General features: G+C 37.3%; 1 protein-coding gene across 3 annotated transcripts in view; it reads left to right on the top strand.

The window, feature by feature from the left end:
- Nucleotides 1-24,765, top strand: part of LOC103669122 (killer cell lectin-like receptor 3) — a 40,388-nt gene that overhangs the window by 14,167 nt on the left and 1,456 nt on the right. Inside the window, exons 3-9 of one of the 3 annotated variants that reach the window (XM_040642157.1) lie at nt 11,701-11,801; nt 13,108-13,278; nt 14,912-15,001; nt 16,068-16,253; nt 18,253-18,395; nt 21,025-21,131; nt 23,912-24,070. In XM_040642157.1, the coding sequence (XP_040498091.1) occupies nt 13,164-13,278; nt 14,912-15,001; nt 16,068-16,253; nt 18,253-18,395; nt 21,025-21,131; nt 23,912-24,070 (800 nt within the window). In that variant the 5' untranslated portion in view covers nt 11,701-11,801; nt 13,108-13,163. Of the gene's footprint in view, nt 1-1,689; nt 1,781-11,700; nt 11,802-12,500; nt 13,279-14,911; nt 15,002-16,067; nt 16,254-18,252; nt 18,396-21,024; nt 21,132-23,911; nt 24,071-24,765 lie in introns of those variants that run through there. The other 2 variants (XM_040642158.1, XR_005837860.1) reach the window with 2 other exon arrangements.

Below are 24,765 nucleotides of genomic sequence, written 5' to 3'. Positions count from 1 at the left end.
TACTTATATCCATACTGATTAGGTCCCTGGCAGTCAGCATTGCCTTTGTTCTCTTTTTTGAGGTGAGTTTTTCTGTCTTGTCATTCTTGCAGAAAGTGGTCACTTCTCCATTTGTTGAGTTGCAGCTATTCCTTTCTTTGATCTCTGGTTGAGTTTGCAGGTGTTCAGGAATATTTGATCACTATCTAGCTGAATTCCTGGGACCAGCTAACACTAAGGTCTCCTAATCCTCTGCCATCTTGGCGAGTCTTTCGGTCTTAATATTTCAGGACTCAGATATCAGTATCATCACTTATCAGTGCTTGTAAATATCCGTTTTTTTCTAGGCTTGATGAGTCTTGTATCTTGCATTTGTAAAATACCCTGATAACAGTGTTTTAGGGATTACAGAGTATGTTTGTAAAGTCCCTAGATGCTGGGCATCATAGATAGTAGATGCCAAAGAGCTGCTATTAGTATTATGCATTTTTAAAATTATTTTCAGTTAAGTAGTATGTATTTTATTTATAAAGCCTGGTAGAAAGGTTACATGTGCTTGTATTTATTTATTAAAAATAGGTTTATACCCATATTACTTTTTTAGCATTACAAAGTAATGTCTTTAGTTTTTACTGACATAAGAAATGTTTATGTGCACTCTTATATATATCATTCATATTTATAATGTCTTCTTTATGAGATCTCTGGGAATCAATACTGGTTGATCCTAATACCTGGGACTCCTGAATAGATGATGAGGTTTTTATTTTACAGACAGAGATTATATCTATCAGGTCACATTTCTTTTATTTTTCTTCTTTTCTCTTTTTCTTTTATTTCCCTCTCTTCTATGACTGCTAGAAAACTTGCAGCTAAAATTGGAACCTCTTTGTAAATAGAATACAGATACCTCTGAGGTGGAGTTTTATATTAACTACATTAATCTATTTTATTTTTTTCAGGAGCTTGATGTTGTAATTGGAGATGAACACATTTCTTTTACCACATCAAAAATAGGTTGTCTTTTCTGTTCCATTGATCTATGTGTCTGTTTTTGTGCCAGTACCATACCGTCTTGATGATTACAGCTTTGTAAGAGAGCCTGAAGTCGAGAATTGTGATGCCACCAGCTTTGCTTTTCTTTTTCACTATTCCTCTGACTATCTGGGCTCTTTTCTGGTTCCATACAAATGTTAGGATTATTTATTTGTTCCATTTCTGTGAAAAAAGTTGATGGTATTTTGATAAGGATTGCATTAAATGTGTAGATTACTCTAGGTAGAATAGACATTTTAACAATATTTGTTCTTGCAATCCATGAGCATGGAACTTTTTTTCATTTCTTTGTGTCTTCCTCAATTTCTTTCACAAGTATTCTACAGTTTTCTAAGTACAGATTCTTTGCTTCTTTGGTTAGATTTATTCCTAGGTATCTTATGGTTTTGGGTACCATTGTAAATGGGATTGACTCCTTAATTTCTCTGTCTTCTGTCTCATTGTTGGTGTACAGAGATGCAACTGATTTCCGTGCATTGATTTAATATCCTGCCACTTTGCTGAATTCCTGTATGAGTGCTAGCAATTTTGGGGTGGAGTTTTTTGGGTTTTCCACATAGAGTATCATGTCATTTGCAAAGAGTGAGAGTTTGACTTCTTCTTTACCAATTTGGAGACCTTTTATTTCTTTTTGTGTCTGATTGCTGCGTCTAGACTTCTAGTGTTATGTTGATCAGCAGTGGTGATAGTGGACATCCCTGCCATGTTCCTGACCTTAGGGGAAATTGACCCTCAACTCTATGGTCAACTAATCTTCAACAAAGCAGGAAACAATACCCAATGGAAAAAAGACAGTCTCTTCAACAAATGGTGTTGGGAAAATTGGACATTCACATGTAAAACAATGGAACCAGACCATTTCCTTACACCATACACAAAAATAGACTCAAAATGGATCAAAGACCTAAATGTGAGATAGGAATCCATCAAAAACTTTGAGGAGCCAGGCAGCTACCTCTCCAACCTCAGCTGCAGCAGCTTCTTCCTAGACACATCGCCAAAGACAAGGGAAACAAGGGTAAAAATGAACTATTGGGACTTCATCAAGATAAAAAGCTTTTGCACAGCAAAGGAATCTGTCAAGAAAACCAAAAGACAACCGACAGAATGGGAGAAGATATTTGCAAATGTCTTATCAGATAAAGGGCTAGTATCCAAAATCTATGAAGAGCTTATCAAACTTAACACCCAAGGAACATAGCTGTATAGCAGCTATGTCCACAATAGCCAAACTATGGAAAGAGCCTAGATGTCCATTGACAGATGAATGGATAAAGAAGAAGTGGTATATGTATGAACAATGGAATATTATGCAGCCATCAAAAAAATGAAATCTTTCCATTTGCAAGGATGTGGCTAGAACTAGGGGGTATTATGCTAAGCAGAATAAGTCAATCAGAGAAAGACAATTATCATATGATCTCACTGATACATGGAATTTGAGAAACAAGGCAGAGGATCATAGGGGAAGAGAGGAAAAAATGAAATAAGATGAAACCAGAGAGGGAGACAAACCATAAGAGGCTCTTAATCTCAGGAAACAAACTGAGGATTGTTGGAGTGGAGGGGAGTGAGGGATGGGGTGGTTGGGTGATGGACATTGGGGAGGGTAGATGCTATGGTGTGTGCTGTAAATTGTGTAAGACTGATGAATGACAGACTTGTACCCCTGAAACAAATAATACATTATATGTTAATAAAAAAAAGAAACAAAAATATAGGTTCTCTTATTGATGTAAATCAGTTAAAGTGAGTATGCTAAAATATTTTGACTAAATTGATATAATTTATTTGAGAGGCTCGTTTGTTTTAGAAGGAACACTATTCAGTTTTCTAAGATTATTTCAGTGGCAACTTATCAGTTTATCCTGCAGATATAATTCTGACTTTTATGTCATTAAAGACTTGCTTTCAAAGTGGTTAGCAGTGTATTTTTCAATTGACAAAGAAATCTTCATCTGACCACTATATATAACAGTGGCCAAATTTTAAAAGCTATTTTTGGTAAAAATCTGGATAGAATTTTATAAAATTGAAAAGAAATCCTTGTTTCATTGAACACTACATCTGAAACTAAGCATGTATTTTATGTTGGCTAATTTAATTTAAATTAAAAAAAACTTGAAATGAAATCCTTATTGGATTGTATCAGCCTCATTAGCCTAATATCACATCATTCTCCTCCTTGAGTTTAATATTTGAAAGAAGTTGAAAAAAATCAGTATACCTTAAGTATGATTTTAGCTTCCTTTGTCTTCCCAAATTTGTCTCCTCTGGGCCTTTGTAGGACTTACTATTGTTTTTGTCTGAAAAATTTCTATGCTTCCACTTCTTTTCTCTCTTATGCCACAAAATTTTCTTAGTGCTCTTTCTTCTATCACCCTAAATTGTTAGAACTTGTTTGCTTTTCTGGCTTGAATGTGAACTGCATGAGTACCTTGCTGTGTCACCAAAGTTAGCACAGTGTCTGGCACACAAGAAGTGCTTTGTAAGTATTTATTAGAGCAAGAGAAAAAGGAATGAATGCATAGTGACTATTGGATACGAAAGGCTGCGTTCATAAAGACCAATCAGATATTTTTGAATTATCACGTTGATTTTCCTACAGTTGATGAGGATGTGGTGTTCATACCCTAACTGGGATTTTAAATTGGTACAGTGTTTTTTGGGAAACAGTCTGATAATTATGCATCAAAACCTGCTAACATTTTCAATTCACCTTTGACTTAGTAATTTCATTTCTGAGCATCTATTTTAGGGAAAACTCTCAAATAATAAAAAGGCTTTATTATGGATGAAGATGGTCATTGAAGTCTTACATATAATTTGGAAGAAATCCAAATGTTTAACAAAGAATTGTTAATTAAAAGTCACTTGTGAATTATTGTTAATGTAAGGGAAAACGTAATATTTAAAACTGAGGCTTCAATGTGTGTGTGTGTGTGTGTGTGTGTGTGTGTGTGTATTCTAACTGTTAAGAGCATGGGTTCAACTCATGATTTTCAGTTTCCTACAACATCTTTCTGATAAAATTGATCTTTCATTACTTCCCCTATTAGTAACTATGCCCTGGTATTGTTATTCGTTCATCTGAATCCCCACTCTTTAAAAGTATGCGGTCCTAGTAATGATAATTCACTCGCCCCTGAGACAGTTAAGGCTGACCTTATTGGGAAGAATTGGTCTCTGAAGGTTTGCCAGTATTTCTGAGCTCGGTTCTAGAGTTATTCTGTCCCATAAACTTCTTTGAGATAATAGAGACATTCTGTATCTATAGTCTAATAAGGTAGCCATTAACCTTGGCACGTGGCAACTTAAATATTTGAGATGTGGCTAGTATAACTGAATTTATAGTCCTATTAATCTTTTTTCAAGATTTTATTATGAAAAATGTCAAGCATTGAAATTGTTATAAGAATTATAAAATTAATATCCATGTGCCAATCTAGATTCTATAATTAACAATTTTTTTAATGGAATCTATTGCAAATCATGTCCTATTGGTTTTTTACATAAGAATAGAATAACTAGTGTAATTAATATCAACAGACCACTTTTTTTAGTGCTATTTAATTTTGATTAAATGTAGGTAGCCAGTGTGCCTTGTGGCTACCCTGTGGATATTGTAGCTCTAGAGCATGTCTTGGCAGCCTGTTTGCCATGGAGTCCTGTCTGGTCTTTCACACTGCATGAAGATCCATGGCCTTCCTCCAGGTTTGTCCTGAAAAGTCACCTGAAATTCACTGTGCAAGACTATACTGTTAGCACCTCCAGGTCTCTTAAGAAAATAAACATTTCAAGTTGTAGACCTCGATGGATATGCAATGTCAAATCATGTTGTAATTTTCTTGCACTTAGATGTCAACCTCAAGGAGAAAGGGAGAAATGACTGCTCTTTTAACCGGGATGGGATTGGGTACAATTTTTGGTTGCTCCTCAAAATAACCATTCTGTGGCTCGTGAGTAAGACATTGAGTAAGATGATAAAGATGGAGCAAAGCTGGGAGAAATAGTTTTTCAATTTAACATGTTAACTCCTTGTCTTCATTCTCTGACTTCTCCTCTCATGCTGACTTAACTTGTTACGCTCTGTCCCCACCGTCTACTGAGTTTCTCACATTCAAACCAAGATTGAAGTCCACATCATTACTATAAATATTTTATATTGTCTCTGATTTCTTTCTTTTTTTTTTTTTAAGATTTTATTTATTTATTCAACAGAGACAGAGACAGCCAGCGAGAGAGGGAACACAAGCAGGGGGAGTGGGAGAGGAAGAAGCAGGCTCATAGCGGAGGAGCCTGACGTGGGGCTCGATCCCCTAACACCGGGATCATGCCCTGAGCCGAAGGCAGACGCTTAACTGCTGTGCCACGCAGGCGCCCCTGTCTCTGATTTCTTTAACCTTGTTTGAACTGGCTCTTACCTGACAGTAAGCTGCTAGTGGACAATGATCACTAACATTTAAATTCTGTATAATACTAGTTTTATATGAAACTGGAATGTTACAGCACTCAGGTCAGCAGATACATGTTCCCTTCCCCCTCACCCCATAATAGAGAGAACTTTTGTAATCCAAACTTCTTTTCCAAGTACTGGTTCTGTGCCCTATCCTTCCTTTGGCCCCTTTATGGGATGGAGTGTTGCTTCCCAGCATCTAGCCCAATATTTTCCCCAGAGTAGATGCTTTGTTAAAGTTTATTGGGTTGATTGTCTTTTGTGCTTACCGCCATCAGATTATTTGTCTTTGTAACTTAGTCTGAAGGGGAAGAGATTTATTGCTGCTCCTATGGAAAACCTTTCCGCTACCATGAACTTTGCATCTGCAGGTAGTCCCGCCACAGAGTTGTATATTCAGACACCTTGGATAAGGGTGTGTCTTTTGGATGTGGTCCAGCTGTGATCCTAATTTCTCAAGTAGAGCACTCTAACTTCACTCAAACAGAGCAACAGATGATGGCACAGCAAAGAGCGCTGGTGAGACTGGATGATCTTCCAGCCTCTACCACTCTCTTTTATTTATTTTATTTTGAGTTTCTGGGTTTTGTGTCTCTGCTTCTCATAGTGACGAGTGCAGGCAGGTATTTCATCAATCCAGGCTAGGTTTATATTCATATGGACAGTTTTAATATAAATTAAATGATAGCTGAGATTCTTTATTTTGTGTATCCTATTGTTAGACTATTCTGTTTTGAAATAGGTGAGACCTGTGAACATGGGTTGTGCTGTATGTTCAGCCACTGATCCCTGTGATTGTTTTGTAAAGACTGTTTTGGGAGCAATTTTAGGTTCACAGAGAAGGGAGACGAAGGGACCGAGATTTCCCACATACTCCAGCCCACACACGTGCATAGCCTCCTGTTATGAACATTTTCCACCAGAGTAGTACATTTGTTATATTTGATGAGCCTCCATTGACACATCATAATCACCTAAAGCCCATAGTTTCCTTAGGGTTTGCTCTTGGCAGTGTATATTCTATGGGTTTAGGCAAATGTGTAATGACATATATCCATCATTATAGTATCAGAGCTAGTATTTTCACTACCCTAAAATTCCTCTGTGCTCCATCCATTTCTCTCTGCCCTCATCCCCTACCCTCATCATTACTTTCATCATTCTCTTTATATTGTCTCCATAGTTTTATCTTTTCCATAATGTCATATAGTTGGAATCATACGATATGTACCTTTTCAGATTGACTTCTTTTACTTCTTTCACTTACCTATAAGTTTCCTACACGTTTTTTCATGACTTGATAGCTCATTTCTTCTTAGCACTGAATAATATTCCATTGCTTGTGTGGACCTCAGCTTATCCGTTTATTTAGTGAATTACATCTTGGTTGCTTCCAGGTTTTGGCAATTACAAATAAAGCTCCCATGAACATCTATGTGCCGGATTTTGGGTGATCATCAAGTTTGTTGATCATTTTAATAATTGGCTTCTTATCATTATATGGTAATGAGCTAGAATAGAACATCCACCAAATTTAATAAAAAATAAAAAACAAAAGTAAGTTAATGATTTGAGGGTAAGCCCAGTGTCTGAACTGTGTGAAACAGTGGAGGGAACACTAATTGGAACATCAGAATTCTTAATTACGCCCGTAATTTTCAGAATGATTTTCCCTTTCATCGTGTTATTAGAGAGCTTATCCTTTATTAGCAGAGAGCTCAAATAGCCCTCTGAAGACCTTTTTTTGCCATAATTTTTTCAAGATTACTTATTTCCTGAGGTGGTCTTCTCATTTAGTTATTTAGAAATTGGAGGCAGGATGGGTACTGTTTGATTGACTGCTAGAGGGCAGTTGGACCCATATACAGGATTTGATCTCTAGAGCATTAGAACAGATTTTATTGTAAAGACAAGAAAGACAAATGAGGTAGTTAGTTAGGGGAACAATAACTTTTTGTTCCCATTTATTTTATTTTTTTATTTTAATGTTTTTTTTTTATTATATTATGTTAGTCACCATGCAGTACATCCCTGGTTTCTGATGTAAAGTTCGATGATTCATTACTTGCATATAACACCCAGTGCACCATGCAATACGTGCCCTCAAGGGAAACAATGAACTTTTAATGAGGTCTTTTGAGTTTTTGCAGCAAGAGCTTAGAAAATTATCATTGCTCAGTGTCATAAAGGTCAGGCATGAAGTCTAACTGTGGAGGTGGGAACCCGGCGAGGTGAGGTACTCTTCTCAGTTAGAGGGATGCAGACCGTCCTTCCCTAGGAGCTGGTGTTTCCTCTAGACATCTTTCACTTTGGCCTACCAGTGGAAGAACAACATGCTGCTGTGAAATGATAAGCCATTGAGGTTTGAAGGTGTGACCAGAAAGTTTGAAGGTGTGACTAGAAGCTGTGAGCTAAGCTAGCTGACAAAGTTAATATGGTCAATAAGGGCTGGGGTAAAATGTGTGGTTTCTCAAATGAAAGAGGTTTCACAGCAAAGCATCCAGGAAGTAAATAAATAAGTGCTTCATGTATTCATAGTGTGTATGTGTTATGTGTGTCGTGCGAATTAGTGAATTCAAATGAATTTCAAAGTATAGGAATATTCAAAATATTCTTTAAATTTTTCCTCTCTCTTTTTTATGAGCCAGTGGTTGTTCAGATGAAGTTTGGTCCTTCCAATTTTGTGCCGCTTTGATCAAAGGGCCATGCTAGGAGTTTCAGTTGGTCCCACCTGAAGTCCATGCCATTATTATCTGATGCTTCTTGTCTTCTCCCTTAAGAAGAAATTGCCTCTTGCAGAAATTAGAGCTTCATAACAAAATAAAGAAACCACATAACTAGAGCTTGGAAGGAACTGCTACACAATTTGGCTTCCCAGTCATTCATCTTATTGCTTTTCTCTAAAACTGAAAATCTAGATTTTTTAGTCAATTCCTCTTTTTTTTTACTTTAGAAAATATAGTTTTTTTTCTTTTTTATTTATTTTTATTATGTTCAGTTATCCAGCATATAGTACATCATAACTTTTTGATGTAGTGTTCCACAATTCATTAGTTGGGTATAACAACCAGTGCTCATCCCAACACGTGCCCTCCTTAATACCCATCACCTGGTTACCCCATCCCCATACCCGCCCCCCGTCACCATTACTCAGTTAGTTTTTCCGGAGTCCAGAGTCTCTCATGGTGTTGTCTCCCTCTCTGATTTCTTCCCATTCAGTTTTCTCTTCCTTCCCCTGTGGTCCTCTGCTCTATTCCGTATGTTCCACATATGAGTGAAACCAGTTCCTCTTAACGTGCACCACCTTGTTCATCAAGGGCACATGTCGGCATCATATGTCTTGTCTGTGCTACAGTTACAAATAGGAACCAGACAGACGTGGTACTCAGCTTACAGAGTGTATGCAGAGAGGACAAGACAACTATGGTAGTGTAAAACAGTGTTCTGCACCTGGCTAGCCTGCGTCAGGAGAACTGACCACCCTCTCACCAGCTCTAAAGATGTAAATCAAAACCGAATAAGGCTCAGCATTACTAGTAACTGCATGGCACAGGAAGATGTGAGTAACCGGATCTGAGGTCATAGAATGGAGAAGGCGGTATGCTACCACATGTTTCCAGCTCCTAGATTGTATTCATGTGCCCCCTGCCCCTCCCCACAGCCTTTCTTCCAAGCATCTGCACTCCAAACCTGACATGTGAGGACAGGGAAACTAGCTTTACCTGTCAGGATATCTGGATTGTCTTCCTGGCTCCTCCACTATTTATAAAACCTTGGGAGAGAGGAAAAAAATGAACATTTATTTATTTTGATGTCTGAGAAATCCTATCTAGTGCTAATCTCACTGAATTCTTCCAAGTGTATAAAATGAGTGATATTGTTTTTATTTTATTTAAAAAAATGTTTGTAACAATTTTTTATTTATTAACTTGTCAGAGAGAGGGAGCAAGAGAGCACAAGCAGGGGAGCAGGAAGCACAGGGGTAAGCAGGCTTCCCACTGAACAAGGAGCCTGACAGGGGACTTGATCCCAGGACCCTGGGATCATGACCTGAGCTGAAGGCAGTCGCTTAACCAACTGAACCACCCAGGTGTCCCAGAAGTGAGTGCTATTCTTACTGAGCACGTGAGTAAAGGGTCTTGAAGATTAGGAGCGACTTGTTCACATTTTTACAGCTAGGAAGGATTTGAAACTTGGACCTCAAATAACAATATTCAACATTGAATGAGCCTGATTTTAAACACGGGTCAAGATTTAGCAATAATGTGTTCTTTGGCAAGTCAATTAACTAATTAACATTAGTTTCCTCATTTGTAAAATGGGGGCAATATTAAATAGCTGTCAGTGTTGGGAGGTTTTGATATGGTTATACATACAGTGGGTCCTTCAATAAATGACAGTGTCTCTCTCTGCCAGGTTTTTTGATCATCTTTAATACCTCTCCCACCCCTAGTCCCTATGTTCTTTCAGCAGAAGTTGTTTTTTTCATTAGTTAATTAACTAATTTGTTTATTTTTGCCTTTAGAATAGAGGGCTAGGATCTTTCCCTGTTTTGGGATTAACAAAGCCAAACCAGGATTGGAGTAAAGAGAAGGAAATGCCCAGCAGCTGGTATTTTTGAGGTGTTCAGACTCTACGCATGAAACTCTGCCTATGTTATTGCATTAAATTAGCGTGTGGGAGGTATTTCAGCTGCCTGCTTGCAGATGATGACAAAGCGGTGATCAGAGATCAAGGAGTGCTTTGGGGACAGAAGTGTATCAGCTGAGGGCCAAACCACAGCAGGGTAACCTAGCTGGTCCTAGTGGTCAGAACACTCAGTAGCTGTGTTTGTAGAGTAGTTTGGGGGAGAGGTGGGAGGTAGGAGCAAACTGAAGAGTGGGAAATCCTTCCAAAGTACGATGGTTTAGTTGTGGCTGGAGGTTGGTAAGGAAAGAAAAGAATAAGTAAGGAGCTTGGTCAGATCCTGCTGNNGTAAGGGTGAGCTGTCCCTGCATGAAAATTTTCTGCTTCTCATCTACCTCTCTCCTCTTCTGCCACACTCCATAGTAACCATAATCATCTCCTTTGGAGAGCAACTTCAGTTGGTTTCATAGAGCTGTAGGTCAGAAGATGGACAAGGCCTATATTAAATGAAAATGAACTTCAGTGAGGTTTGGGTAAGGTCTGGCTCATAGAAACAGAGTTACAGAAATGAATTTCTTTTAGCTGGAAGTTTGTAGGTCTTCATGAAATAAGATTCATGCACAAAACTCAAGTAGAGGAATACTTCAACAGTATCTCTTTTGAAAAAATCAAACGTGAGCATTTTTACATGCCACTGGTGGTATATACATGGGAGCAGCTTCTCTGGTAGGCATTGCGCAATATGTATCAAAGTTCTTTAATGTATTGAGCCCCTAATTTTATATTTAAACATTTTTACTTGTATAACATTATTTGTGAGTGATATTCTTGTAATGTAAGGCCAAATATTTTTTATACTAGGAATAAATTGGAAAACAACCCAAATGTCCAACAGTAGGGGGTTGCCTAAATAAACTGTGGCATAATCTGTATGGGTAATAGCTATATATGGGTTTTAGAACCACATTTTAGATGAATATTTTTTAAGTGAAGAAACATTTATTAGAAAATAATAAATCAAAAAAATTGTATAATAATGCCAACTTTCATAGTAACCATAGTGTGTTGTTAAAAAACGGGAAGAATATACACCAAATTTTTAAAAGTGGAATTATGGATGCTTTAAAATAATTTCTAAATTATATATATCTGTAGTACCCATAAATGGAAAAAAGAATCTTTTTTTTTTTCAAATAGCAACATGTAAGAGGAAGTTTCTAACAGACAGTCTATTTAAGAGTTAAAGAATTTAGTGCTAATATTTCTTAGGTATATGTGTACCTACATTTTAATCATTTGGTTTTGCTTGTAGTTTCTTTTAAATATGCTAGTTTTTGTTTAAGATGTTAGTTCTTATTTTTTCCAAAGCCGTGTTCGCTTATAGTATCAGTCCTCAAATACTGATTTTGAACGTTATTTCGCAAGGAGTATGGAGTGGTTGGTTAGTTGAAATGGAGGAAGATATACCTCAACATCAGCCTTTTCATACAGTTTCCTTTCAGCACTTTGGTCAAGAGGAGGGGCAGTAATTTCTGAGTGGGAGTACCATTCTGAAACAATCGTTTCTGCTTGCTGTCTTATAGCCCTCACGCGCACAAGGGACCAGGATCAGAAAGGCCAGCTTCTTCCTCCTCTTTTCTGGGTCAGCTGTCTCCACCTGCCACCCTGCGTGGCATAGACACAGGTAACGTCTGCTTCTCTTCCCCCAGGTCTCTGTTATCTGAGCGTCCTACTCGTGCCACTTATAAAGAAGAGATTCTGGGAAAAAAGATTCTAGGAAGGTGGCATTTGGTTATAAATGGCTTGGCGTGAGTATGGGATTGATAGAAAAGCGTTTTCTATTGATTATTTTAGAACTGCATTAACTGTAAAGGATGTGAAAACTGTAGTGCAAGATTCACGGAAAGTTGTTTTCTTTTTCTCGCTATACTGTGACTTTTGCTTTGTGTTGAATGATGTACATATTATCCACCCTAAAGGGCTGTATAATAGAAAAGACTCCTTTTCCTTAGCAAATTAGGGAAAATGTGATTAAGTTTAGAAAATTTTGTAAATTAATAGAAAATTTAAAGAGATATAGTTACATGTGCAATTTGTTTTCCACATTATATGTTTCTTTTCACATGACTCCTATAAGAAGCAAGGTGAAATTGAAAGGCTTCGTATTTAATAATTTCTCTTTACATTGATATCCATTAAGAGATTGAATCTTTTATGGATATTAATTAATGACTGCGTGTTGACAAATTTTATTTTCTAGAGGCTTCTCTGGCAACATACACTAGAAAATTATTTCTAAAATTCAAATACAGATGGAACCTTTTGGCATTAAAAATACAGGCGACTGGGCTTCAACAGAGAGATTTTTACTCAGCACATCTTGCACAGGGCACTGGAGTCTGGATTGTTGACCAATCTGCCATGTTAACCTTTAATAATTCTTTGCAGATGGTGTATGGATTGTTCTTTGGAAACACTCTGGTGGAGTCATGTCATAATTGAAAAGAATGCAAGAACTTTTACATATTTATATGTAGATCTGAACATGTGTATTAAGGCCTTTTTATAAACCAAGATATTTATATTTTTTCAGAATTCCTAAAATAGAATTTCGTTTTTTGAATTGATAGTTTTAAAGTGTCTCAGTGATTTATACTTGTGCCAATTTTGCCCACATTTGTATATGTATGTTGAACATTTTGAGCTAAACTGGCTGGGTGAATAGGACCCAGCCTATTCAATGTATTGGGAGATTAAAAAAACTCTTTCCTTATTTTGTAATAATGGTGTCAGTAATCACTAGGAGTATAAATGAGTTTAACAGAAGTATTGAAAGTTTTTCCTTTCTTACATAAATCAGGCTCAGTCCACATGCTTTGCACACTTGAAGGAGTTAAACACACATTAACACTTACAGATACACACGCAAGCCTCTAGGTATGTCCCTGGTACGTTTCTACAGCCTGACATTTTAATGTTTCTTTTGACAGAAATCATCCTGTTGTGAGGTTTTAATGCAAAACATAGTTCCCTTCTTACTGTAGAGATGAGCAATGAGCAAGTGATTTATTCCACCCTGAGATTTCTTCGGTCTCCTTCAGAGTCACCAAATAGATTGAGGCCAGGTGGGACTCAAAGGCCTGGGAAAACTGATGACACAGGTAATATGTCTTAAGCATCTCTTACGGATTGCCAAACTTTGACATTTGAAAAAAGGTTCCTGCCTGTCCTTCAGGTTCTCAAATGGTAAAGGAAACCATAATGGTGTAGAGTAGCAGAACAAGTCTTTTTTTTTTTTTTTAATTGAGGGAATGGAGACATTAATGAATTGTTTTAAATTTGCAATGCTAATAAAATGTTTTTATTCAAAGTGGTCAAAAGGAATTTGTGAGGGCTTTAAAAAGTAAAGGACAGATTAGAGTCTCAAGAAAACATTGCATATCCCAGAGAAATAAAGGTCTTAGAGAATGTTTGAGAAATGAAAATATTTGTTAGAAACAGTGTTTTTGTTTAGACAAAAATTTTTTCGGTGTCTTAAATATTTACCAATCCTTTATTTTCCCCTTTTTATTTTAAAGGCTTTTTAAAAAAAGATTTTGTTTATTTATTTGTCAGAAAGAGAGAGAGAGAAAGCATAAGGAGGGGGAGCAGCAGGCAGAGGGAGAAGCAGGCTCCCCATTGAGCAAGGGGCCTGATGCAGAACTCGATCCCAGGATCCTGGGATCATGACTTGAGCTGAAAGCAGATGCTTAACTGACTGAGCCACTCAGGTGTCCCAATAATTACCAATCCTTAATTGGCAAAGAAGTTACAGAAATTTATTCAACAGGAGAGTTCACTTTTTGGTGTTGTCTTTAGTATTTATTTATTTAACAGAGAAAGAGAGAGCACACAAGCAGGGGGAGTGGCAGGAGGAGAGGGAGAAGCAGCAGACTTCCTGCTGAGTAGGGAGCCCACCTGGGGCTCCATTCTAGTACCCTGGGATCATGACCTGAGCAGAAGGCAGATGCTTAACCAACTGAGCCACCCAGGCACTGCTTCTGTTCTCTTTTCTGTTCCTGCTCTCTACCTTCAAATATTGTCACAAAGTGTAAATTGAGAATGACTTTTACTGTCTTAATTTAGTGACAGTCAGAGATAGAATTTTCAGACCCAGGACCTCAAAAGTACGAAGATAAATGTAATATTGTCTAGGGAAACATAGGATTGATGAAAAAGAAAGTTCAGTTGATTTCTAGAAATTCTTTTAAGGATGGACCCCAATCACATTTCCAGCCTCATAATATCCACTGTGGCTACCAATTCCTCAAGAATAATGACTGCTTTTTCCTTCCTCTTCATGGTTAGTTGAGATCCCAGGAAGGAGTATACCTGTCAGTGTGGATTCTTATAAATGTGTATTATGTCTATTGCCATCAGTGCTTTTTTCTTAAACTTGGTTGAAATTTTTCATTGACTTATAGTTGACACACAGTGTATGTGAGTTTCAGGTGTAGAGCATAGCGCTTGGACAACTCTATATGTTACACCACCTGTGCCATCTCTAGGGGAAGTGCTTTTAAAATCCTGGAGGACTGTTCTCGTGTGTAGGTTTTCTACAATGGGTGTATGGCATCAGAAATCTGAGACTTTAAAACTGTAATTACTAGGTTCCAAATATAAATCAATTTGTATGATACATTTCTCTAAAATTTTTAGAGAAGATTGTCTCTTTATTTCAAATGGTATCCCAGGTTAAGGTTCGTAGTGGGCAAGGCTCTGCCCCTGATGATTATCTTTCTTTTTTATTTAAAGGGTTTTCAGTGCCCTGGCATCTCATTTCAGTGACTCTTGGGATCCTGTGTTTACTATTATTGGTGACAGTTGCCCTACTGGGGACAAAGAGTGAGTAATTAAAATACATGCTTCAAGTCTGAGTAACAGCAGTGACTGCTAGTTGCACAGACACTAACTGCGCTCCATTAACTGTTCCCTGGCCATCGTCAGGGAATGTCCCAGACATGTCACAGTGTCACTTTCATTTTACTCACCTATTCCGATGCCTCTGCAGTTTAATGAGCTGTCCTGTTCTGTACAATACATGGTAGCATTCCTTTGGATACAGGACCTAGTCATATCATGCCGTCTGAGCTTAATCATTGTGAATTTAGATACACATTCTTCGAGAAACAGTTGTTCAAAAGAAATTATGACTTTCTCTTGATTTTTTTTCCAAGCATGTAATGAAGATACAGTTTCGTAAAAATATTGATTTTATACATGAACATTAGATGATCTCAATTTCAACTTTTATCTTTTATTTGCATTTCTTGACATCTTTAGAGAAAATCACTACCATGTGGCACCCAGATAAATGTACATATTTATGTCTTCCTCTCTTCTCTCCTGTGGGTATTCCAGGTACTCCAATAACAATGATGCTGTTACTTCATGTTTCTTAGTGCAGCTTTTCATAATTAGAAGATGTGTTGCTAAGTGTTGACTGGTTTTTACTCTAGTACCTATTTAAAATTTTGTGCTGTTAAGAAACTGAACTGAATGGTAAGGTGTCACCATCATAATTTTATTCAGATATCTTATTGTATTTATTCTACGCGGAAGTTGCTAATAGCAGGAAGTCTGATGTTTCCATTTGTATGGTCAGTTTATTGAGGTGTTACTTTCTAAATGTCACATTAGCCATTTAAAGTAATGAAATGGCGAAATAATGAATCATGGAACATTGCCTCAAACACTGGGGATGTACTGTATGGTAACTAATATAACAAAATAAAAATTATTAAAATAAATAAATAAATAAAATAAATATAAAAAGCAAGTGCTAAAAAAATAAAAAAAATAAAGTAATGAAATGGGTTGGTTGTCAAAGTGAGACTTTTTCTTTTGTCTTAAATTTTAACATTCAGGCATTGTGAGTACTTTTGTATTATATCTATGCTGTTAATTTTAGTTTTTCAGTATATTCAAGAAAACCATCAGCAGAAGGAAGAGATAGGAAACCTGACTCGAGAGCACCACATTTTGCAAAATGAGAGCTACTTAAAGGAGCGACTTTTGACAAATAAGACTTTAGAATATAACATTCTGAAAAATGAATCACTTCAGCAGAAAAAGGAACAGGATTTACTGTTTTCAGGTAGGACATATCAGAGAGAAAATGAAGGTATGACGGGCATCCTGCATGAATGATTGCATGATTTGCTGTTATTTCTTCCCCTTCCAGAAGCCTTGAGGCCGAATAGGCAGGCTTATGACGTGTGCTAGTGGTCTAGGTTACTACACAACTTTCCATTTGTACCTCTGAGATGTAACATGAGTGTTTGGGTTTGCCTGAGTCAAATGTGAGACTGAGACCCCGGGAGTCGTGTTGGGATTAATAGAGTTCTGTATCTCCCCAAACTCAGTGGCAGTTCCTGCACTGGTCCTGCTCCTAGAAGGTGAAATAGTATGTTGGCTTCCCTGAAAAGGTGAATCATTTTGGACCTGGGGGTAAATTAGACACTCCACTTTGTGGCTGACATAAAAAAATGGAGGCTATTAGTAAAACTGTACTTAGGCTAAATGGGCACGAGGCCTTTTATTTGGATGCTCTCGTAAAGGTAATTGTGGGTATGTTTCCATTCTGCCTTGACCTCAGGTGTTTGGTCTATACACTCTCTGTAGTACTTCTGCCAGGTTTGCTGAGGTGTTGATGTTTGTATGACTCTGTGTGGTAATACCCTTAAAACACCGAAGAGATAAGAATATTAAATCTCATACAATAAATCTGTTATGCAAATGATGGAACAAATTGACCTGGTTAATCCATTAGTATTAAATATTTGTTTAGGATTTGGGGTTTGCAAAAAGATTTTCATACTTAATATTATTTCGATATGGTAGCAGGAATTTATCTTCTGTGTTATTAAAGAATCAATAGTATTTTAAAAAATTGGTACATTATGAAATATATGAGGAAAAGAAAAAATTCCAAGGAATCATGTTTCTTTTATTTAGAAGGCATTCCAGAATCTTTTAAAAAATTTACTTTTCTTATTTAAAATACAGCGTTGTTTAGGTATTATGAATATGCAAAACATTGCACATATTTAATGTATGTAATTTGACAAGTTTGGACATAAGCAAATATCTGTAAAATCATCCACAATTAGAATAATAGACATATCCATTACCTCCCAAAGTTTTCCCATGTCTTTTGTTTTAGGGGGAGGGTAGTGAAGAACACTTAATATGAAATCTACCCTTTTAACAGGTTTTAAGTGCACAATTCAGTATCACTCATTTATGTAACATAAGAAATAGGCAGATTGGTAGGAGAAGAAAGGGAAGAATGAAGGGGGGTAAACAGAACGGGGAATGAACCATGAGAGACTATGGACCCTGGAAACAAACTGAGGGCTTCAGGGGAGGGGGGTGGGGGATTGGGATTGGCTGGTGATGGGTATTAAGGAGGGCATATATTGCATGGAGCACTGGGTTTTATACGCAAACAATGAATCATGGAACACTACATCAAAAACTAATGATGTACTGGATGGTGACTAACATAACATAATAAAATATTATTATTAAAAAAAATTCAGTATTGTTAACCATAGGCAGTATGTTGTACAGCAGATGTGTGAAGTTAGTCATTTTGCGTAACTGAAGGTACATCCCCATTGAACAAAGCTCCTCATTTCCACCTCCCCCAGTCACTGGCAACCACCTTCCACTTTATGTTTCCCTGAGTTTGACTATTTTTTATGTCTCCTATAAGTGTAATCTCCCAGTATTTATCGTTCTGTGATTGGCTTATTTCACTTAGCATAATATCCCCAAGGTTAATCCATGCTGGTACATATGACAGGATTTCCTTCTTTTTAAGGAGGAATAGTATTCTATTGTAGGTATATACCACATTGTCTTTATCCATTCATCCATCGATGGACACTTGGGTTGTTTCCATATCCTGGCTGTTGTGAATAATGCTGCAATGAGCATAAGAAATATATCTCTTGGCATTCCAGAATCTTGATGAACCTAATATTGTCATTATTGATAGCCATTAAGATTTTATTTAATTTTGGAGGGCTGATAAGTATATTGGTCTGTTTAACAGAATACCAGATAATGTTTCATTTTATACCTTGTAGGCAAACTCTGTGAAAACCGCCTGTCCTATCGTGGAATAAAGTATTATTATTTTATTCCTGAAAGTCAAAACTGGAAGGGATGTAAACAGACTTGCCAAAGTTATAATTCATCTCTTTTGAAGATAAATGATGAAGATGAACTGGTATCGTGGACTGTTACATTCGCTTTTATTTTCCTAACTATGTCTCATGCTTGGACCCAAGAGATTGAGGACAAGGGGAGGCCAGAAAGAGGGACCTTCAGTTATTCTCTGTGTTGTGTCTGTCGTGTGAGCAAAAATTGCGTAGGTAAGAAAGGTAAGGGTTCTGGAAAACCCTGCCTACTAATAGGCATATATGATCTTGCTACTTTCTAAGCATTCACTATGTATTATTTATCATGATGACCATTATTATTTCCAAGATGGAACCCCCCTTGAAGATTCAGTTTGGGTCTTTGCATTCATTTCCTTTTGTAAGGTGTGTGCAGGAGAACAGCTCACTGAGCAGCATGCCTCTCCTTCGATGGAGCCCTTAACCTTTTGGTATTTGCAGCCTGGAAGCAGTGGCTATTTATCCTTGCAAGGTGGCACCTAAGAACCTGGAGGAACCTAATCCAGTGGGTGCTATTAGGAATCCAGGAGCCAGATTGCCTGCGATCAGGCAAATCCAGTTCTGCCACCTGTTACCTGGGTGACCTCGGGTGAATACTTGCCTTCTGGATCTCAGTTTTTCCATCTGTAGAAAGGAGATAGTAATGAGGAATATAAAAGTGATAACAGTTTTACAAATTAGCCTCATGGTGATTTTCATGGCAGCCATGGGTCACTTTTCTTGATCAATATTCTCATATATTGTATAGTGATGTCTATCTTTCCAAAGGAATTGTGAAAAGGGAGAATGAAGTGACAATTTCAAAATTATCTTTTAAGTTTATTACTAGGAAAAACTATCCACGCACAAAATGTTTTTGACAGGGAAATATTTTGAAAGATCAGCCTAAAACCTCTATGTATCCCTTAAGAAAACAATACATTTATATGCAAATCTAATAGATGTGTTAAGTCACAACATAAAGGAATTTATGATATCATGTCATAAAGTAATGTTTGTTTGTTGCAGTAAAGCTCACTTAATTTAAACCTATATTTTAAAATACATTCAGCCATTTAATCAGATGATATATAAAATGTCTCTTTGCTATATTTCATTTTTTGACCTAGTAAATATTTCCAAATACTGCCTTTTTTCCTTTCACCCCTTCCAACTACTAAACTTCCGCAAGCCTTTCTCTAATGAGGCTGAGCATTCTGGTGCACAACTTCCCACATATAGTTGTTAGTGTAATAAATTTACTGTGACGATTCCTTTTCTCATTTAGTAATAAGTGATGATCACTTTCCACACCATTAAATATTTTTCTGTAGCATAATTTTGAGTAGTTTTGTAGTGACAGATATTATTTAACAAGGCCAATGTTAGATATTTAGATTTAAAATGTTTTCATATTTTTTTAATGATTTTTTATTATATTATGTTAGTCACCATACAGTACATCCCCGGTTTCCGATGTAAGGCTCGATGATTCATTAGTTGTGTATAACACCCAGTGCACCATGCAATATGTGCCCTCCTTACTACCCATCACCGGTCTATCCCATTCCCCCACCCCCCTCCCCTCTGAGGTCCTCAGTTTGTTTCTCATAGTCCATAGTCCCAGAGAGTAAGTTGTTAATTCAGAATCATTCGAGCTGGCTTCACGCAGAGTTCTTGTCTCCACCTCTGTGGAAACACATATTCCTACGTTTGAACAGTGGATTCAAAAGAACACGATAGAGCAGTGATCAGGATAAAGACGAACAGAACTCAAGTTACTTCAATTCTGTCATTCTACGTGACCATTTGGAGCTTTTATATGCGTTTAAAATTTAACACAGTGGAACAGTGGAAACCGTGAAATACAATTTTTTTGAAGGGTGAATTTTAGTTCATAAATGAAATGTTTCACTAGTTTTTAAGAGAGCTGAAATGTGTTCTTTTTAAATTCTTCATTGTTTTTGAACCTAAAGAACAAATCAAGAAAATAATTAGTTTTGCTACTTACTGCATTATTGTTGTTGAAAAGAATTTTGTCATATAAAGAAGACAAATGACATTCTTCAGGTGTTGTATGTCCATTAGGTAATCACTGCCAACACCACACCAAACGATGACGTGTTGGATACGGTCCTCCCTAGTTGGGCATCAAGTGCCTGTGTTTTAAGGATGCCCATAGAATCTTCAGATGTCCTCTTTTGTATCTGATTTTTTAATCTACTCAAAATTATGACTGAAATTCATCCATGTTGGTGGCTGTATCTGGAGTTCAATTTCTTCAATCTTCTCAATATGGTGTGTTTCTCTTGCCTTTGGGGATGTATCATGAAAAAGGTTGCTTTGGCCAATGTCGTAGAGGTTGCTGCCTATGTTCTCCTCTAGAATTTTGATGGATTCCTGTCTCACATCGAGGTCTTTCATCCATTTGGAGTTTATTTTTGTTTTCATGTTTTAAATAATCCATGAGTGTGCAAGGCATTTTTAACATTAGTGCATAATCTTTGAGGAAAAACTTACTTTGGACAATAAAAGCATGAGGATGGAGGGGAGGGAGAGTTTTCTAGGAAGTAGAGATGAAGGATGGTGTGGTGTGTATGTAGCAGAGTAGTGTCCAAAGAAACAGCTGGGACCTTCACCTTCCTGTTGTTCATTCATCTAACAGGTGGGGCTTGTCACATATCTTTTGTTTCCTTACAGGCCTTTATTCAACCTCAAACTTGTAAGAATAACTACTGGATTGGGTTATCATATGATGATAGAGAACAGAAATGGAAATGGATTGACACTGGCCCACCTTTCGGGATGTAAGTCTCTGGAATGCAGTCAAGCTCCAACATTGATTGGTGTTGGGGTTGGGAGGACTGTATCTAGAAAGAATCTTCTCTTATGTCATATGGTTTTCACACAGACGTCATTGGTAAGAATAAGTAGAATGATGAAGAAGACGTTTTAGGGAGTATAATTAAAAAGGAAGAGAAATGTCATACAGATTATGAACAAAATTTGATGCGAAGCACATGCCCGTAAGTATGCATTATGAGGTACACCAAATAACCCCAAATCATAAAGTGATATGAAGGGATTGGACCATCCTGACTGAGCTATAGTATCCCTCCCACAATCACAAGTTAAGTATTAGGAGGATCCCCAAGTTCATCTGAAACTTCTTTATAGGTGGTCCCTGACTGACAACGGTTTGAGTTACAATTTCTCTACTTCACAATGGTGTGGAAGCAATTTGCATTCAGTAGAAACTGTACTTTGGATTTTTAATTTGATCTTTCCCTGGGCTGGTGTTGTGCAGTGTGATCTTCTGCTGTGACTCTGGGTGGTGGCAGCTGGAGCTCCCAGTGAGACATGTGATCACAAGGGTCAACAACCTGGTACACTTGCAACCATCCTCTACCCATATGACCATTCTGGTTTTCACTTTCAGTATAGTTTTCAGTAAATCTCATGAATGCTCAACATGTTGTTATAAGACGGGCTTTGTGTTAGATGATTTTGTCTAAGTGTGCTGATCCTATTTAAGGTCCACTAGGCTAAACTTGTAGGGTGGGCGTATTTCATGCATTGTTGACTTATGGTATTTTCAATTTGTGTTGGGTTTATCAGGACATAACACCATCAAACAATCTGTATATTATTAGTTTATATTATTTATAAATACAAATATAAGTGAGTATATACACACACACATGCATACATACATATGCCTTCACTGTAGGTTTTTTTGCATTTGTTGTTTGTTTCTTTGTTTGTTTAACTAATCTCTACACCCAATGTGGGGCTCAAACTCATGACCTTGAGATAAGAGTCACATGCTCTTCCAACTGAGCCATCCGGCATCCCCATAGTTTTATTTTGAAGTGCAGTATTTTGTGAACTCTTGGGTTTCCATTTAGTTATAATCTTCTGTTAAAGTGTTCAATGGTGTTTTTAAAAAATCTTAACTTTTATCCTTTTTTTTCTAGGAATTCTGGTTTAAGTTTTAAAATCTTGCTAGTTACAATTTCAAGCTGTCTTTTATTTCTTAAAAGATATCAAACATCTTTTTATATTTGGTATCTGATAATTCTAATATTTGAAGTTTTATGGGTCTACTCTATAGTTTCTGCTGGCCTGTGTTGATTTTCTTGGTAGTGTATAGTGATTTTTTTTCTTTTTGAGCTGCTGTGGAGATTATTTGAGGACTGAGATGAAGGTGGCTACAAACTTAGAAGAGATGTCATGCAGGAAATTACCTTGTTGCCTGTGAGTACACATCCAGGCAAACGCCTTAGAGGCACAGAACAGAAACGTTCACGGGCCAACCGAAGATGCTCAAATTGTATAGTTAATTAAAGCAACTTGGACCAAGTAGCCCAATGCAAGGGGAAAGAAATGGGATAGCTTGCTACCGTGAGATGGGATAGGATCAGTTATCACACTCAGGATAAGGTGCAGGTGTGTGAAAGGATCACCGGAATCCTGGGTTACATAGTCTTCAGATGGCCTGACTCTTCTGCATCCCCTTTCCTGATAGTGGTGTGGTTTCTAGGGCATCAGTTGAGTTTTGAGTAAGGGGGCCCAACAAACAGAAGGCTCTATGGCCAGTATACACAGTTTCTCTAGTGGGGAGATGCGGGAGCGTGTAAGCCCGGGGACAGCTGCAGCTTTTCAATGAACCTGAGGAGCAGCTATGGATTTTATTTGTGTTTGTTAGAGGGTCAGTATGAGTGTCAGCCAGTAGGAGGTGAATTTAAGACCTCATGGATGTAAGTGTCTATGTGCATGATTTATATTTTGAGTGAGACATGTAGTGCTACTTGGTTCTTTCTTCCTTTCTTATGTTGGGCATGCTGTACTTACAGTATCTATACCTGACACGTCTCCAAGGTTACTGACTTCCTCATCTGTACATATTGAACACATCTCATGCTCTCTGCCCATGCCTCCCAAACTACTTAGTTTCATTTTTTCTTTCTTTCTTTCTTTCTTTCTTTCTTTCTTTCTTTCTTTCTTTCTTTCTTTCTTTCTTTCTTTTTTCTGTAGGAGATTTGGATATTCAAATAATGCAGCAAATACAAATTGCATGAGGGATAGTTGGTAATTTTGGATTCCTAGGTGGGATTATTCATTTTCTCTTCTGCTTAAGTCCAAGGTTCAAGACTGCTGCAGGGTAGTTTACATTGAAGATACATCTCTAGGGTCTCAACTCTTTGTAGGTTGTCTTCCATATAGAAACTGCAGTGGAATTCATATTTAATCTACTATATAAATTAAGGGGAAAAAAAGACTTCAGTCCTTCACTTACTCTTCTGGGTTCCCACCTTTACTTAACCTCAACCGGAGCATGAATTTGCTTCTTGCCAGCTCATAAATTTATTCAAGAAGGTTTTAATTTTTTTAAGGTTTTATTTATGAGATACAGCAAGAGCGAGAGCGAGAGAGAGAGAAGCAGGCTCTCCACTGAGCAGGGAACCTGACTTGGGGCTCGATCCCAGGACCCTGGGATCATGACCTGAGCTGAAGGCAGACACTTAACGGACTGAGTCACCCAGACATCCCTAAACAGTTGACCATGTGTGTTTTCTATTCACAGTAACTATACATTCATGAGTTCTTCTGGAAGAGGACAATGTACATTTTTAAGTGCAACGAGAACAACACCTGCTGAGTGCTCTAACACCTACAGTTGTATCTGTGAGGGGAGAATTGATGATGTTGTCTCTGCCCACTTCAATAGTTACAAGAACAAAAGGTGAAATGGAACCTCTCATTGCTTGTTTGTTTGTTCCTGTGACAATTTGTGAATATTTACACTATTGCTTTTTCTAGTAGGACTGAGTTTACGGTGGAAACAGAGATGAGTGGGAAAAGGAAGGGAAATGTTCTTTTGGACAGTGATTTAAGAGATCAGATGCCATCTGTCTTCTTGAGGAAGAGTGCCTGCCTTTGTTTTGGAGAGCAGTTTCCCCTCTCTTTAATGGCCCTGAGAATTTCCCTTTCTTTTTCCCTGAACCACCCAAACAACCAATTAGACAACTCTGATAGCCTGGTCTTTTCCTTATTAATAGCCTGGGTCTTCTTATGAATAGGATAAGTTGGATAAATCATTTCAATAGCCTCCAGGTTTGAGAGATGGCACAATTAAGAACTAAAAAATAGTTATTTTTCCTCCCCTCCCCATCTAGATAATCACCTCTCATTAAAATGGTTTTACTTTGCTATAACTTCATACTTCCTCAATAGTTGAAACAATAGTATATAAAAACTCCTCTATAACCCTTGCACATCATTACCATTTGTTAATATTTTGTTCCTTCTGTGTTACGGTTCTCCTCTCTCCTTCTCCCCTACTCCCTTACTGTTCCGTTTGATAATAAATGAAGGACCTTATGTCACTTCTAAATATTTTATAAGAACAAGTACTTTGCCTTGTATAACCATGGTAAT

Source organism: Ursus maritimus, unplaced genomic scaffold (assembly GCF_017311325.1).
Source record: "Ursus maritimus isolate PB19 unplaced genomic scaffold, ASM1731132v1 scaffold_26, whole genome shotgun sequence".
Classification (NCBI taxonomy): Eukaryota; Metazoa; Chordata; class Mammalia; order Carnivora; family Ursidae; genus Ursus; species Ursus maritimus.
This window is presented reverse-complemented; position numbering and strand designations above follow the sequence as displayed.